Genomic DNA, 16,483 nt, shown 5'->3' with positions numbered 1-16,483 from the left:
GAGAGATAATTTTTCAGGTCTAATGACCTCCTTACATTATCTTTCAAGGCTCTTACTTCATTCAGTGTTTCAGTTTTAATGCCCATACCATGTTTATGACAAACACTGTGTTAGTGAAAAGTGACCCAGCATATGAATGAGCTCTCCTGAGAAATAAATTGCTTGTGTAGACTTTCCTCAAGGGAGGAATGCTGCTCCGTGCCCCTCTCACGTTCCACGTAGAGTGTCGCTATGGAGGGACTTCTTGCTTTTACAGTTTTCAACATATGGAAAAGAACGTTACACTGTTGGAGGCAAGTACTGATTTGAGAAAATAATAGCTGAGGATATAAAAGGTATAAAGCACAGCATCGTACATACAGTCTTGAAAGACTATTTTTAAACTTTTTAAATTTCAAATGTAAAGTTAAAATAATTATACAAAAATTTTACTTATGTTTTCCAATTACTTATATCTCAATCCATTTGATACCTGTCATAAATGGGTACATATTAACTCTTATCTACACATGTAAATTAAATAACAACACTCACACGATTCAGAAAAAGGCTGGGAGTATATTGGAGACATGGTGCCCCTTTACCCCTAAATACTCATAAATCTGTATTTCATAAAACCAAGTATTATCCCTTATTGATTATAGTATAATGAACAAAATCAGAAAATGTGAAATCAGTAAAAATGCACTATTGAACCACAGTCCATATTTAAATTTCATTATTATCACAATACTGTCTTTCATAACTATTTTTTCCCCAAGACCAGATCTAATTTAGGATCACATACTACACTTGGTTGTCATTTCTATTAAGTACCTCTTTTTTCCCAAGATACTCTTTTATTCGAGATGAAATTTACATACAATGGAAACAACGGACTTTAAGTGTATAATTTGATAAATTTTAACAAGCCTATTTGAATGTTCGCTGAAAGTAAATAGAGGCCCTAAAAATATCATCATTCCACAATTTAAACATCTCTGTTTCTATTGATAAACCATATGATAACATATTTGAAACTAATAATCTTTACTATTGATTTGAGAAATGCATTTAATAAACAGAAGTAACTTTTGGCAAATATTTTTGAGAAGTTATAATTAATAATGTTCATAAAAAAGCTGATTATTTCATCACATTATGTAGAAAAATGGAGGCAAATGACTTTCTTAAGTTGATAGAATGATCCTATAGTAGACCTGAAAATTAACTTAGGTGTCCTATCCTATGTTAAATTCTTAGCCTAGACTTGCCTAGCTGGAAGTTGCATAGATACCAGTGGCATGCAGCATCCTGTGTCAGTTACATCCTAAGGTCAGAAGGTCAGTCAATGAGCCTTGTCTAATAAATAAGAAGAAACACATCTGACGGAGATTCAGATTTTCATCCCATTCCTAACCATCTTTACCTGGCAAAATCAATACTCTATCACTCGAGGTCAGAGGGTGGCCATCTTTGTACCACGTCAGTGTAGGAGGAGGAGCAGCGTTTGTCTCACAGTAAAGAGAGATGGGGTTGCTGATGATCACATCCTTGGCTTCACCCCTCCTGCCGGTATCCAGCATGTTTCCTATTTCCCAGAGCTTCTGAAAACTTGGAGGAACTATGGTGGAAAAACATGAAATTTTGGACCCATGTGAATGCCAATGTCATTCTGTTAATCAGAGATCTTAGCTATATGTTCACAAGAGTGATTTGACCATGTAGCAAATTAGACAATGTGAAAATATTTTCCAGTACTTATACACCTACCAAGACAGCTCTTAGCTAAAAAAAAGTAGTAGAGAGAAGTTGGAACTGACTCTCATGTGGAAGAGCAAGAAGTATGTGCTCAGACTGCTGTGTCATGCTTTGTTCTCCCGCCCTGTTAAAGGGCTCTAGCACTTAGAAGATGAAGGGGCTTTCTCTCAGGAAGAACCTATTACATAATAGGCGTGGTTAAGGAATACGATCATAATAGGGAAAACTAATTTTAAGGAACGAAAAAAAAAAAAAAAGGCTCAATTTCAAACATTTCCCATTGATCTGTCTTCCTAAGAAAACTAAAGAAGTAATGGAGTCAGGATTTGTAAATCCTTTAACAAAAACAATAGGACATACTCAAACTTTTCTGGGGGACAAGTATGAACTTCCAGAAGGCAATCTACCTGTATATCAAAAGCATTACCGTGTGTATATACAAGCATATAAACCTTGATCTAAAGTTTCCATCATTAGCAACTTATAAAAGAATCAAAGATGTGCAAAAGTTGTATGTATAAAGATGTTCAGTGAAGTGTCAGAGACCACAGAACAGCTGAACTCTGCAGAAGGCACATATCTATGGATGCAGAGTTCTAAAGCACAGTCTCCTTCAAAGACAAGATAAAGGACTTATGCATTAACCATGTTATTCTATAAACAGCTGCACTCTGTCCTAAGGGTACCCCCTTTGATATCACTAAGAAGATAGCCTCCATATTGCCTTTGCCTGTCCCTGCCCACTAATCTTGTCACTTTCCTTAATCCCACTAATAATAATCTCATCACCTTCCTTAATAAAAGTCATGTGGGCTAAAGCCTAGGCGCCTTTGTTCTGCGGAACAGAGTGCCTCCTGGTCCCCCACTTTCTAAATGTAAGAGTCTTGTGTGTTTTATTATACAGCGCTGTCCCTCTTCCAGGATTCCCCATTGCCCTGCAGCGCTGGAAACTAACGTGGAAACTAACCAGACATTCAACAATAGGAGTCTGGCTAAATAAATATTTGGACACTCAAGTGATAAAAAATCATGCTGAGAGTAACGATATCAACAATAACAGTAATCATTTCTTAAGCATTTTGCTTTTGCAGCACTCACCACAATTAATTTTAAAAGCAAGGAAATAGGGGCTTAATATAGTTAGGAAACTTGCCCAAGTCACAAAGCTCAGAGGAGCCAAAATCATCACTCAATTCCAAGTCCTACTATTTAAATTCTGATATGATGTTACATTAGCTTTCTGATGAACTTCATGATATAATATTAGGGGAATGCTATTGGAACAGAGAAGTATGTATTGTGTGACTAAAATTCATAAATGAAGTATACACTTACAAAAAATCTATCAGAAGGATACATAAATAAACAGAAGTTACCCTGAATGATGGGATTATTTTCTTTATTAATTTCTCGAGTCCAAGTTTTCAATAATAAATTTAATTATTGTTGACAGGAAAAAAAATACACTTTAAAACAGACCAAGTCAAACCTCTTTTCACTGCTTTGTCAGATCACAAAAATTAAATTACATACAAGCATATTAGTATTACCTTGAATATTCACATCAAAATCCAGCTCATCTTCACCTGCAATGTTAGATGCTACACAAGTATATCGTCCAGTGTCTGATATCTGAGCCTCCTTGATTTGAAGTGTGTGTCCATTTGCCGCAATAGTAACATGGTCATCTGATTTAAGGGGCTGTGATTCAATTATAATAATGTTAGCAGCAAGTACTCTGAAAATCCTCTAGGAGGCCATGCAGTGATAATTTTTATATTTCTTTAATAAATAAAAATAAAAATTTATGTGAAATACTCAAGACAACAATTTAATTAATTTACTTTGAATAAGTTCATTGTTTTTGTGTAATAATGTCTTTACTGAAAATTGTAGCTCATGTAGTTTACATCTGTGCCAGGTGTTTCTGGGTGGTACATTTACAAATTATTTATGATGAAAAGTATTCTTAGGTATCATATCTATTTATCCATTCTGAAAAAAAAACTTCAGCTGATTCCACATTGTATTAAAAGTATATCTTTTCTCATAATTTATAGAAAATGCTAGAGTTTTTAAATGAAAGATTGACAGTATTAGCACAGTCTGATTTGACTTAAAATTCACTATTATACATTCAGAAACATCAGTTGCTTCAAAATTGAAAAAAACTAACCTAGAGATATTTATCTTATGATGTTTTATTGATAATGTTACCTACATTTAATAGGATATTTCTCATCTTCTAAACACTTTTGTTTATAAGAAATTCTCCTTGAAGATTTTAGCTCCTGGTTCACTGTTACTCCTAACGATAATTTACTCATAATTCTTGGTAATTTTAATACCCAGATAGACAGTCATCCAGTGCTTTTGCTCTCAGCTCCTTGACCTCCTCTCCTCTATTTTTTTTTTTTTTTTTTTGGTTCCCAACCCTCTCTCATTCACTTAATAGGGGAATCATTCCTAGAGACCTATAGTCGCATTCCTTCATAATCTCAGTCCTAAAGTCTCACCTTCTGACCGCCACCTCTTAACTTTCTCACCCACTCCCTCCAGCATCCCAACTCCCACAATGTCTTGGCCCCATGGGAGGATGAGACTTCGGACCTCGACAACCCACAGACCTTGTAATCTTTTCATTGTCACTAAGTCCTAGTGCCTCTTCTCTTTCTACCTAAACTCACTCTCCGTGTGATCTCACGCGAAATCCTGGTCTTGCCTTTGACTCATTTCTTTCGCTCACATCCTACCAGCTCCATCCAAGCAACCATCATCTATGTCCCTGGACCACAGTAATAAGTTCATTTCAGGACCCCTTCTTTCTTCAACCAGTAAGGAAGCCGATGTAATCTTCTTAAAACCTTAACACAGATCATATCACTCCTATGTTTCGGGAGGGATCGGGAGCTTGGGCTTATCAGACACAACCTAGAATAGATTTACAAGGAGATCCCGCTGAATAGCATTGAGAACTATGTCTAGATACTGATGTTGCAACAGAAGAAAGGGTGGGGGAAAAACTGTAATTGCAATGTATACATGTAAGGATAACCTGACCCCCTTGCTGTACAGTGGGAAAATAAAAAAAATAATAATAAAAAAAAAAAAAAAGAAAAAGAAAATGCTAAAAAAAAAAAAAAAATTTCCAGTGGTTTTCCATCAGAATAAGGCCAGCTGGTCTACAAGCAGTGTGATCTGACCCTCCATTGATCTTTCACTCTCACCTTCCTCTGTGTTCCCTTGCTAGTCTCTGCAGAATATTTTCCTCTCAAAATCTTATGTCTGCTTCCTTCAATGTCTAGGAGTTTCTGATCAAATATCACCATATCAGTGAGGCCTTCTCTAGATGCATATCACCCTCTCTTTACTCACTGTTCTTTTCCTAAGTGGATTGTCTCCATAATGTTTACCTTGTCTGGCATATATGTACTTCTCGTTTGTTTAGTTTTCTTTCCCCTAAACTCCATATGAGCAGAAATATTTGTCTGTTTCTTTCACAGCTGTATCACCTGCACCTTAAATAGTATTCAGCAAAAACTATGAGTTCAATAAATAATTTGGGATGCAATGAATCATTGTTAACATTTTATCATATATGTAAAAATAGTATAATTCAAATTTTCCATGTCAGGAGTTCCCGTCGTGGTGCAGTGGTTAACGAATCTAACTGGGAACCATGAGGTTGCAGGTTCGATCCCTGCTCTTGCTCAGTAGGTTGAGGATCCGGCGTTGCCATGAGCTGTGGTATAGGTTGCTGACGCGGCTCAGATCCCGCGTTGCTGTGGCTCTGGTGTAGGCCGGTGGCTATTATAGCTCCGATTAAACCCCTATCCTGGGAATCTCCATATGCTGCGGGAACGGCCCTAGAAAAGACAAGAAAAAAATAAAAAGATAAAAATAAACAAAATTTCCATGCCAAACAAAAACCTTAGTGCTTAAATAAATAAACACAAATATCCTATCAAAATATCTTATGGTTAACGCTGTCAATATTTTTGGTGGATTTTCTCAAAAACATTCTTTCACTCAAGTAATGTTGCTTATCTGAGAAATAAAATAGAAGAATAAAGGATATGGAAAATAAAAAAACCGTGTTTAGAGAACGAATCCCAAACCCTGAAAAATATAGCAGTTTAACTAAAGCATCATAATGAGATCAGTATCAGAATTTGGATGTGGAACTAATTTTACTGCTCACTATGAAATTTTAAAAAACTGCCTTATTCCTAGCATAATTCTAGACTCTATTCAATTTTTATATGTGTATGTGTTTGTGCATCTGTATGTATGCATATGAAATACAGGGTGAAAAGGTCTTGGATTAAATTAAAAATAATAAAATTTCAAAGTAAAATGGAACTATTTGTTTCTAAGCAAACTCATATAGAATTGATATTGTACCATGAAGTGTGCTCGTAGTTAGAGAAGAAACTGTAAACAAAACATGGTGGGGGTTCCATATTTTTCCTTTTGCAATGGCTTCCAGATGAAACTTGCTTATTTTATTATAAGAGATGATTTTTTTTTTTCCTGGCTAGCAGGATTGCAAAATCCATCTGTGATCTGAAAAAATAAAGCTATATTTTTCTTCATCTTAAATCATGACTCTGACCTGAACTTCTACAACTGGAATTTGACTGACCATTTGGTTGATTATGTGTAAAACAGGACAAACATCAGCTTAGCCATGTCACATCTGTATTAAGCAGAGTATTAACAGCAGTTAAAAAATCTATTTTGGTCTTAAAACACCAGCACATATGTTTTTAAAACATGCATGGAATGAAATAAGTTGAATGAGAAATGAGGGCGTGTGGTTTGAAGTGAGATTGTGTAACTGCAAGATGTGTCTTTTATTGAAAGTTCTTCACTGCCTCCAGTTAATTGTAGTGGGCACTTAATCATCACATTTAGCTTTGTTTCTTCATCTTGGAATATTAAAGATATTACCCTTTGTAAAAGAGTTAAAGATGTTTACAGAAAATTCTGAATAAACTTAGTACCTGCATTGTACCCATCTCATCTGGCTCAGATGACTTACTCTGAAAACATACAGAGCACAAAAGCCATTCTCCAGTGGAAAGGTGGCTGGATGTCCATAGACAATTGCTAATGCACATCAAAAAAGTCCTTTAGGAGTTCCCGTTGTGGCGCAGTGGTTAACGAATCCGGCTGGGAACCATGAAGTTGCGGGTTCGGTCCCTGCCTTTGCTCAGTGGGTTAAAGATCCGGCATTGCAGTGAGCTGTGATGTAGGCTGCAGATGCGGCTTGGATCCCGCGTTACTGTGGCTCTGGTGTAGGCCGGCGGCTACAGCTCCGATTCGACCCCTAGCCTGGGACCCTCCACATGCCGCGGGAGTGGCCCAAAGAAATAGCAAAAAGACAAAAAAAAAGGTCCTTCAAACTTTTCACTGATGAAATAATACTAAAAGTGTTCAATTTATATTCTAGGAGCATGGGATTGTGCTAGTTTTAAGGTCGCATTGATTCTCTGAGTTACTTGTATCTGGGTGTTTTGTATCTGAGTATTTTGTTTTGTAATTTAATTGACCATTTTAGTCTATTAAAAAAGCTCGGCAAGAGAAAAAACTTGACTGGCCTGTCCATCCTTGTACCAGCTGAGAGAGGCAGATGGAACTGCGTAGGCTTCACATTCCAAGGTCAGAGTGTTGTTCACTTTGATCTTCACTTCTTTAGGAGAAAGACCTGGCCCCAGGAGGTCCCCTTTATTGATTATGGGTGGAACTGCATTAAACATGAACAGTAAAGTGTTAAACATCAGTTCTTTTAAATGGAATTGACATGGAAAGCACACTGAGAATCATGTAAGAAAACAAGGAAATAACTCAGGCATTTCGATCATCAAGAACCCAAGTTAGCATCTTATCAAATGGCAGTGTTCAGATGCAGAATGAGAAGAAGACTACTTTTCTCCCCTCATTATAATACTGCCAGTGAGGTGAATGTCCTTTGCAGAACAGTTAGTTTCATTCATTCCAGGTCCTTAGACACAGTCTGATTATGACCCATAAAATGCATTTTATCAATCACTTGGGGGACTGATTCAAAGAACAAAACACCATCAAAAAGATGTTCTTCCTGGAGTTCCCGTCGTGGCTCAGTGGTTAACGAATCCGTCTAGGAACCATGAGGTTGAGGGTTCAATCCCTGGCCTTGCTCGGTGGGTTAGGGATCTGGCATTGCCATGAGCTGTGGTGTAGGTTGCAGACATGTCTCGGATCCTGCGTTGCTGTGGCTCTGGTGTAGGCCAGCGGCTACAGCTCCGATTCGATCACTAGCCTGGGAACCGCCATATGCCCCAGGAAGTGGCCCTAGAAAAGGCAAAAAGACCAAAAAAAAAAAAGAAAAAAATCTTAAAGAGATGCTCTTCCTTTTTAAAAACAAAATCCTAAAATATAGTCCCTATTAATAGTAGTATTAGTTTGTTTTTTAATAGTCAATGTACAGTGGATCAGCCCAATGTCACTGATAAGCTCATCTTAGGCTGTTGAAGACAGAATATATATTTAAATAACAGTTTTGTGCCTGAAAGTACTTATATCTATCAGAATTCAGAAGAAAATGAGAAACTTAAGGAATGCCACTGACAAGTTCTCCAAAAGGTCAGTGAGCAGACTCAGTGGGCAATTGAAGACATAGCCACAATACTTATTTCAACTTCCCTCTTAATGAAGTTAAGTTTAATGACAAATATACATAACTCTGAACCCATAAAGAAAAACAAAATTGAAAAAGTTAGGGAACACGGAGAAAAGTTCTTTTGGGACTTACTGTAGACCTTTACTTCATAGTGCTTGATCATCTCCCCTGCCTCATTAGTGGCTACACAGGAGTATCTTCCAGCATTGTCCTCTTGTGCATTTAAGATCTGCAAAGTCCTACCTCCTAAAACGCAATGGAACACCAAAGCATCCCTGAAGTCACAACGGCAGAAAAGCATGCACAGACTACCAGGCTTAACTCTTACTATTAACGCACTTCTTCTTCTCTGTGCCAATTTTGTAATAGACGTTTGACACAAGACAAACTACGATATATATTGGGCGTTACTCGGTGGGTGGAGACAGTCACTCGAAGGTCCCCTGTGGTAATAACTCTCGTGCTCGTTCAGACCCTCCCATGCTGTCTCTGCACCCACTCTGAACTAAGGTCCTTATTTTACTCTCTTCACAAATAGGTCTTCCGCCTCAGTCACTGTCTTCCTCTTATCTACCTGGTCCATCAGTAGCAAGTGGTCTTTAAAGCACTATTTTTATTATGGTACCTTTCTTCCTATAAATCTTTGACGGTTCTCAATTAACTAAAGGAGGAGTTAGAAACCTCTAAAATCAGGCATTCAAATCATGACTCCAACATTCCTTCTTGACTTTCTCCCCACAGCCCCCCCACCCCCCATACACACATCCATACAATGTCTCCACTCCAGAAACAATGTAAAAATATGTGACATTTAATTGTTTACAGGTTTTTCTCCATTGAAGTTTTTTTTTAACTCTGTTCACATATTTTCAAACAACTGAAGTTGGTTAGGGGAAATTACAGAACTCTGCCTTAAAATATTGTACCATGTGTGACCTCCTAGGGAATTTAAATACAGCAAATTTTGCTGAATTTCACTGAACTGAAAACTGAAATTGTCGCTTATTGGAGAGTGCAGTGGATTGTATGGTATTGTCCACATATTAAATCTTGTGTTAAAATTATAAATACTATTGATTCTGTTTAAATTAAAAAAAAAAGTGAAGGTGAGGAGTCTGTTCATCAACCCTGCACGCTGTTCTCATTTTGTGCTTTTCCCACACTAGTCATCCTGATGGATCTGAAATCTCCCCTGAGACATTTCCATCCAACAAAATTCGATAAATTTGGCCTGGTTCAAGTTCTGGCCATGACAAAGCATTTCCTGATCACTTCAGCCTATGGTGGCTTTTCCTTCTTCTGAATTCTTACAGAACTCGTCACTATTCCATTTATTATACCTTATGACTATTCATAACCCATGGTTACTCATGGATTCCTGTTGTTAACTTCCACACGTATTATTTTTCCCCACGCATAAGACTCTAAGTTCCTTAAAGCCAGTGATTTTGTTTTTAAATTTTTCATACATATTGTCAGGTATTAAGGGGAATAAATAAACTCTCTCAATCTAAATACTAATCTTCGAGGTTCAATTTAACAAGAAGTGAATGTCTACCTTTTTTATCATTCCACATTGTATTTGAGCACTTAACTGCAGTGTGATATTTATCTGCCTTTTATTTACTTTATTGATCTTCCAAAAAGTAATTTTAGGTACCTTAGACTATAAGATATATAAAAATTATTAGAAAATAAGATAGTAATAGTACAACACCATCACCAACACAAGTATTTTTATAAAGCTAGCCAACGATTCTGCTTTCTTATAAAAGTGGATGGCGCAAGCTCATCTTAGGCACTTAGTTACCTGGAAGAATGCGGATGTTTCGGTTGGATTCTAAAGGAGTTCCATTCTTAAACCAGGTGATGATGGCTGGGGGATACGAAAAAGCTTCACAGACCAGCGACGTGGGGCTGTTAAGGATAACAGAGACATCTTCAGGGCTGCCATCACTGTCGACGCCAGCAATTGTAGGAGACACTGAGAAGGATTTAAAGTTGGAGCAAAGAAACAGATTTAGAACTTCTTTAATTGAGCAACATCTAAATGTCCATCATACCTATTTGTGTAAAATTCCATTCCCTAAAATTACAGAAAACAATTGATTATTATGCATATTCTAGATAAAAGCAGTGAGACCTTCAAAAAGCTCACTGGGTAATGGAGGAGACGACAGGTTAAAAGGACTCCTAACACCATGTAGTATGGGCAATAAGGGGAATTACGGTGCAGGATATCAAATCCAATTTGAGGTGTGAGGTGGGACCTCTCATCAGGGAAGTCCTCCTTAAGGAGATTTCAAAGTGAGCCTCAAAGGATCGGTGGTGGCCAGCCATTGAAAGAAGGGAGACTGGCAGGAGGAGGGAGCCTATTGGGAACAGAGTCGTGTCAACAGTAAGAGGCAAGCAGGAAATAGATGGAGGATGAGTTCAAGGGTGTCACTATTGGAAGCAAGCACAACAGAGACAGGTATATTTGTTGCATAAAACATAAACTAGCACAATGAAGAAAGGCATAGAGAGGAAGAAGTAACTAAAAAAAGATTTAGGAATTTAACTGATAAGATTTGACGACAGAATTTAAGGGGTAAAGAAACCAAAGTCAAAGATAACTTTCAGTTTTTTTTTTTTCTTGGGAACAAACCTAGGTAAACTACAATGAAGCAACATGAACAGAAAATATGGAATGATTTGCTCATCTAGGAAGGTTAGATGGTTTGTTCATTTCTGAATATCTTGAATTTTAAGTGCCTTTGAGAATTCCAGGTAGAAATGTCCAGCAAGCAATGATATATAGAAAGCTGAACGTTGGGAGAAAGATCTGAGTGGCAGGTATGGATTAAAACCATCTCCACTTGATAGAAGATGATCAGTAAACCTCAGGGAATTAAGTTTATTACTTGATGAGACTATCTAGAGTAGAATGAGCAGAAAAGTAAGGAAAAAATACAAGGGGACCTAATGTTTAAGAGATGGATTAAGTAAGAATCTATAAAGGAGGGAGAAAGTGCACCTTTGAAGGTGCGCAAGGGAAAAAACCAAAAAGCAAAAACCCAAAACAAAAAAAGGAGTTCCCATTGATAAGAATATGACTAGTCTCCACGAGGCTGTGGGTTCGATCCCTGGCCTCGCTCAGTGGGTTAAGGATTTGGCATTGTAGTGAGCTGTGGTGTAGGTTACAGATGCGGCTTGGGTCCGGTACTGCTGTGGTTGTGGCGTAGGCCAGCAACTACAGCTTGAATTTGACCCCTGGCCTGGGATCTTCCATAAACCACAGCCATAAACAAACAACAAAAACAAAAAAAAAAACAAAGGTGTGCAGGGAAACTAGGGAAGAGCAACGTCCCGAAGAAAGTGATACGTAACATCCAAACATTAAGATAAGAACTGAACACTATTTGCTGGATCCAACAACAGGCTAGTCTTCACCATAGCACGTCCAGAATGGTGTGGGCAGAAGGCCGTTTTCAGTGGGACAAGAAGTATAGGCAGGGAGTGGTGACTATACCAAGTGAAGAAGGCAGTAGAAGGTAAAGCTGGAGGTTATGGCAGATAGTGAGGGTGTCTAACAGACCTAAGAAAGTGGAGAGACACAGGACCAAGGGCATCAGTGGAAGCCACACTTGTGAACAAAAAGGATAACTCATCCTCTGGGAAAAAAAAGGGTACAGACACTAATTATTGCTGGGCAGATTGGAAGTTGCAAATACACACACTTAAAGAGCCTCAACTTTATGAAGTTGGTGAAAAAGAAGGCTGGGATTCCAATTCCTCATCTTTGATGAATGAGGGAAGATGTGAAAAAATAAGTCACTAGCATAACGGCAGGTGCCAGAGGAAGGGAGAGAGACAGCATCATCTGAGACATCTGGGAGAAAGAGTAGGTGATCTCCACCCGGGGAGCTGGTGTTTCTTAGGGAGCGTTATCAATTTCCACTACTGCAAGGAGCTGGAAAGAGTTTTAAATCAGGTTTCCAGAGGACAGGGATAGAATGTGGACATGAGCCAGTCTTGGGAGGTGAATCAATGCTGGGAGCAGGAGGAAATCTAAGACTGGACATCTGCCTTTCACACGCTGATGGGCACGTAAGGAAAAGTGGGTGTGTTGGGAGACACTAGCTCATGAACTCTCATTCATACTTATTCCTGTATCTATTATTCAATGCTACGTTAGATGTTGGGGCTAAACCCTTTTCAGGATAAAAATGGTTCAGCTTTAGCGAGTTCGTAGTTTTACATAATTATTTTTTAATGTAAACTATTCATTTGACACTTACACAGTATCCAATATTCTGACTAAACTTTTCTGGCCTATGTATCTCTTCTACTCAGTTAGACCACAAGCTGCCTGAGGGCTGTGTCTTGTACGGGAGTTTCTGTGTATGGGACTATGAATTACCAAACCAGTCCAGCCAACAACTATAAAAACAGAAAATATAAAAAAATTGCAAAAATTTGCATCCACAAATATCAGTTGGTTTATTTTAGTAGAATGAAAAGTGTTTTGATATGAGTCATCAAAGGTAATATATTATATTTAGGTGGTGCATTTTAAATTTCTTTTTTTGTGCGTTGTTCTTTTTTTTTTTTTTTTTTTTTTTGGTCTTTTCTAGGGCTGCACTAGCGGCATATGTAGGTTCCCAGGCTAGGGATCTAATCAGAGCTGTAGCCACCAGCCTACACCACAGCCACAGCAACGCGGGATCCGAGCCACATCTGCAACCTACACCACAGCTCATGGCAACGCCGGATCCTTAATCCACTGAGTGAGGCCAGGGATTGACCCCACACCCTCATGGTTCCTAGTCGGATTCGTTAGCCACTGAGCCATGATGGCAACTCTTTAAATTTCTAATATGAGCAGGAATTAGGAAACTATTTTAATGCCATTCCTGAGACATAGGCATTAAGTTTAATGCTGCAGGAACTGAATGTATAGTTATTTCATCATTCCTAACATACTTTTTTCATGGTATAGTTTCATTGCTTTCAAAGGGCCTGATATTCAAATGTACAAGCTAATCTGTGTTAAATCAGAAGGACATCCTGTGAGATTTAAAACCTGTATTTGTGATCCCAACGTGTATTTTAACCTAGGAATCTTCACAACTCATTCATTGACTCAACACAGATGCACACTACATATTAATTCCAAGGGCAGGCAACTTATCTGGGAAAAAGAACTATTCATAAAATGTTAAAATAACTAAATCTGTATTTTCTAGATCATGTATCTGCACAGTAGTACCCTTCAACTTAATTCCTTTAAGATTTTCGAGGTATTAGTGAGTTGGCAAAATGACACAGATACACACACACACAAACAGATACACAGGTGTACTATGCGAAGAAAAAGAACATTTCAGGTAGTCGCTCACCTCAGTAGAAGCAGATGTTCAGTTCACATCACTGCTACACAAGGGGGTAAAGGGAAGGAGGGAGACGTGTTTTAAGACGGAGGAAACATGCTAATGTAAAAATGTTTTAATGCTGTTTTGTTTTGACTTCCCAGCCTCACGAGGGATTGTACTGTATTAAGTCACTGTAACTCGTGAGTAAGCATAAAATTGTGTGGTGTCCTTGTCTGCATCTACTCTTCTTCATCATCGTTACCAACGCAGAAGTCAATGTGGGCAATTAACGGTAACTGCAGAGTTCCACAAAGAAAGGATAAAATAACTCAGGTTGAGCCCCTTTCAGTGTTGACCTGCTTCTCTTTGACCAGCATTTATTTCTCCTTTACCACTACTTATTTAATACCTATCTTGCTCATAGTTGTGTCCCTAGCACAAAACACAGTACCTAGAACAGAGGAGGTGTGTCAAATGTAGTGAACGAACGTACACATTAATTAAAGAAAAACAACCAATGTCCACAAGCACTGGTCTTCCCCCCCCTCTCTTTTTTTTTTTTCCTTGTGTCGAGGCATGACTTTCAATAGATTGCAGAGAGGGAGGGTCTTTGCTGTGTACAAAACCCTGACCCAGCACTGGTCCTTCTTAAATAATGAAATTCTATAGTAGAAATATTAAGTAACTAGAAAAAGAGACTTTAGCCTATTGCCATGGTTGATTCTTCAAGATTTGAAGTACTGCTTATACCTACCCAACACATTAAGACTGAAACTTTTGCTTTTGTCACCAGCTGTATTAGAAGCCAAACACGTGTATCTTCCAGTGTGTGACACTTGGGCATTGGTAATTTGAAGAAAACGGCCACCAGACATAAGGTGATGGGTGTTATCTTCTTTGAGGAGCTGCCCATCTTTCTGCCATGTAATTTCTGGCATTGGATTCCCTGTAACAAAGCATTTTCTGAGAGGTGGATAATAATCATATATCTACAACTGGAAATAAAAAGAATACATTTTCACTCATTTGCCTTTTAAAATATTCTACTTCTAAAGTAATGCAGTGACCACTTGTTTTCAAATAAATTTGTAACATACTTGAATTTATAATACTAGTCACATTATGATTTAAAAAATATGTAAGTTAAATATTAAAAGTTAGTCTTTGTGTTTAACTGAATTCCTATCATACCTTAGACTATTACAATTAAATATTTTCTTAGCAAAATACACATAAAAAGAATAAAAAATGCAGTTTTATTAAAATTGTTATTCATGAATATCTTTGAATTCACATTAAATTTTTAAAGAAGATTTCGTATTTTTGAGAGGAATATGTAAAAAAGGAAAAACCTTTAATTAATTCAACAAGTCGATGTTTTTAGTTTCTACCAGGATTCTAGCATAAATATATCTATATATCTATATCTATAGATAAAGATGCATCATAATTATTCCTTTTATATTTTTCATGGGACTTCTGTTAAAAATATTAAGTTTTAAATTGCTCAAACTTTTTTCCCTGAAATTTTAAAACTATAAAAATGAGTTTTGTTAGAAAAGAGGGCTAGGATGATATTACATTAAGATTTTACTGGACATGGAGCTTGTTCTATGGCCCCACCTGGAGAGCAAAGCAAATTCACAGTAACACCCAACTGCTGAATACAGCACACAGTCCGATCCAACTAGGAACACTGATCAGAACATTCAGGAAACCAGAGAGCCCATTCTATAGCCACAGGTGGGCAGGGAAAAAAACAGCAGTTCTATCCAACTATTCCCAGCCAATGGCAACCCCTGTCCTGAACTCAAATCTCAAAGAATGGCACTACCCAAATAGAGACTGATAGGTCCTGCCCAAAGATGCTACCAAGGGACCCATTCAGAATCCCAAGTTGAGCTGAGTGGTGAAGGACTATCTCTGCTGAGGAAAACCTATAAAGTCTGGAAGAGGAAACTCTTTACTCAAGTGTGCACATACCAATGTAAGGAATCAGATAAACATGACACTATCACGGGAAACTAATAAAACTCCAATAACTCAATAACTGACCCAAAAAATGGGGATCTATGAACTGTCTGAAAAATAACTGAGAATAATCTTCTTCAAGAAGTTCAGTGAACAAAATTAGGAAAACAATGCATAAACAAAATGAGAAGTTTGACAAAGAAACAGAAACCATAAAAAAATCCCACAACTGAACAAATAAATCCTAGAGCTGAAGAATACAGTAACTGAACTGAAGAATACAGTAACTGATCTAAAGAATTCAAAAGAGAGGAGTTCCCGTCATGGCGCAGTGGTTAACGAATCTGAGGTTGCAGGTTCAATCCCTGGCCTTGCTCAGTGGGTTAAGGAGCTGGTGTTGCCATGAGCTGTGGTGAAGGTTGCAGACATGGCTCGGATCCCGTGTTGCTGTAGCTCTGGTGTAGGCTGGCAGCTACAGCTCCAATTTGACCCCTAGCCTGGGAACCTCCATATGCTATGGGAGCGGCCCAAGAAATGGCCAAAAAGACAAAAAACAAACAAACAAACAAAAATACAAAAGAGAGCTTCAACTTCAAACTTGACTAAGCAAAAGAAAGAATCAGTAAATGAGAACAGAGTTCATTTGAAATTATTCAATCAGGGGAGCAAAATGAAGAAAAAAAAAAAAAAGAATGAAGAAAGGTGAAGAAAGCCTACAGGGCTTAAGGAACGCCATCACAGAAATAATACCCAC

General features: G+C 37.8%; 1 protein-coding gene across 3 annotated transcripts in view; it reads right to left on the bottom strand.

Annotated features, from left to right (window-relative positions):
- HMCN1 (hemicentin 1) overlaps window positions 1-16,483 on the bottom strand; it is a 492,489-nt gene that overhangs the window by 132,551 nt on the left and 343,455 nt on the right. For all 3 annotated transcript variants that reach the window (XM_021102638.1, XM_021102639.1, XM_021102640.1), the window contains 6 exons: window positions 14,513-14,704; window positions 10,215-10,388; window positions 8,537-8,650; window positions 7,344-7,489; window positions 3,291-3,441; window positions 1,409-1,603 (listed from right to left, as the gene is read on the bottom strand). In XM_021102638.1, coding sequence (XP_020958297.1) covers window positions 1,409-1,603; window positions 3,291-3,441; window positions 7,344-7,489; window positions 8,537-8,650; window positions 10,215-10,388; window positions 14,513-14,704 — 972 coding nt within the window. The remainder of the gene's footprint in view (window positions 1-1,408; window positions 1,604-3,290; window positions 3,442-7,343; window positions 7,490-8,536; window positions 8,651-10,214; window positions 10,389-14,512; window positions 14,705-16,483) is intronic.

Source organism: Sus scrofa, chromosome 9 (assembly GCF_000003025.6).
Source record: "Sus scrofa isolate TJ Tabasco breed Duroc chromosome 9, Sscrofa11.1, whole genome shotgun sequence".
Taxonomy (NCBI): domain Eukaryota; kingdom Metazoa; phylum Chordata; class Mammalia; order Artiodactyla; family Suidae; genus Sus; species Sus scrofa.
This window is presented reverse-complemented; position numbering and strand designations above follow the sequence as displayed.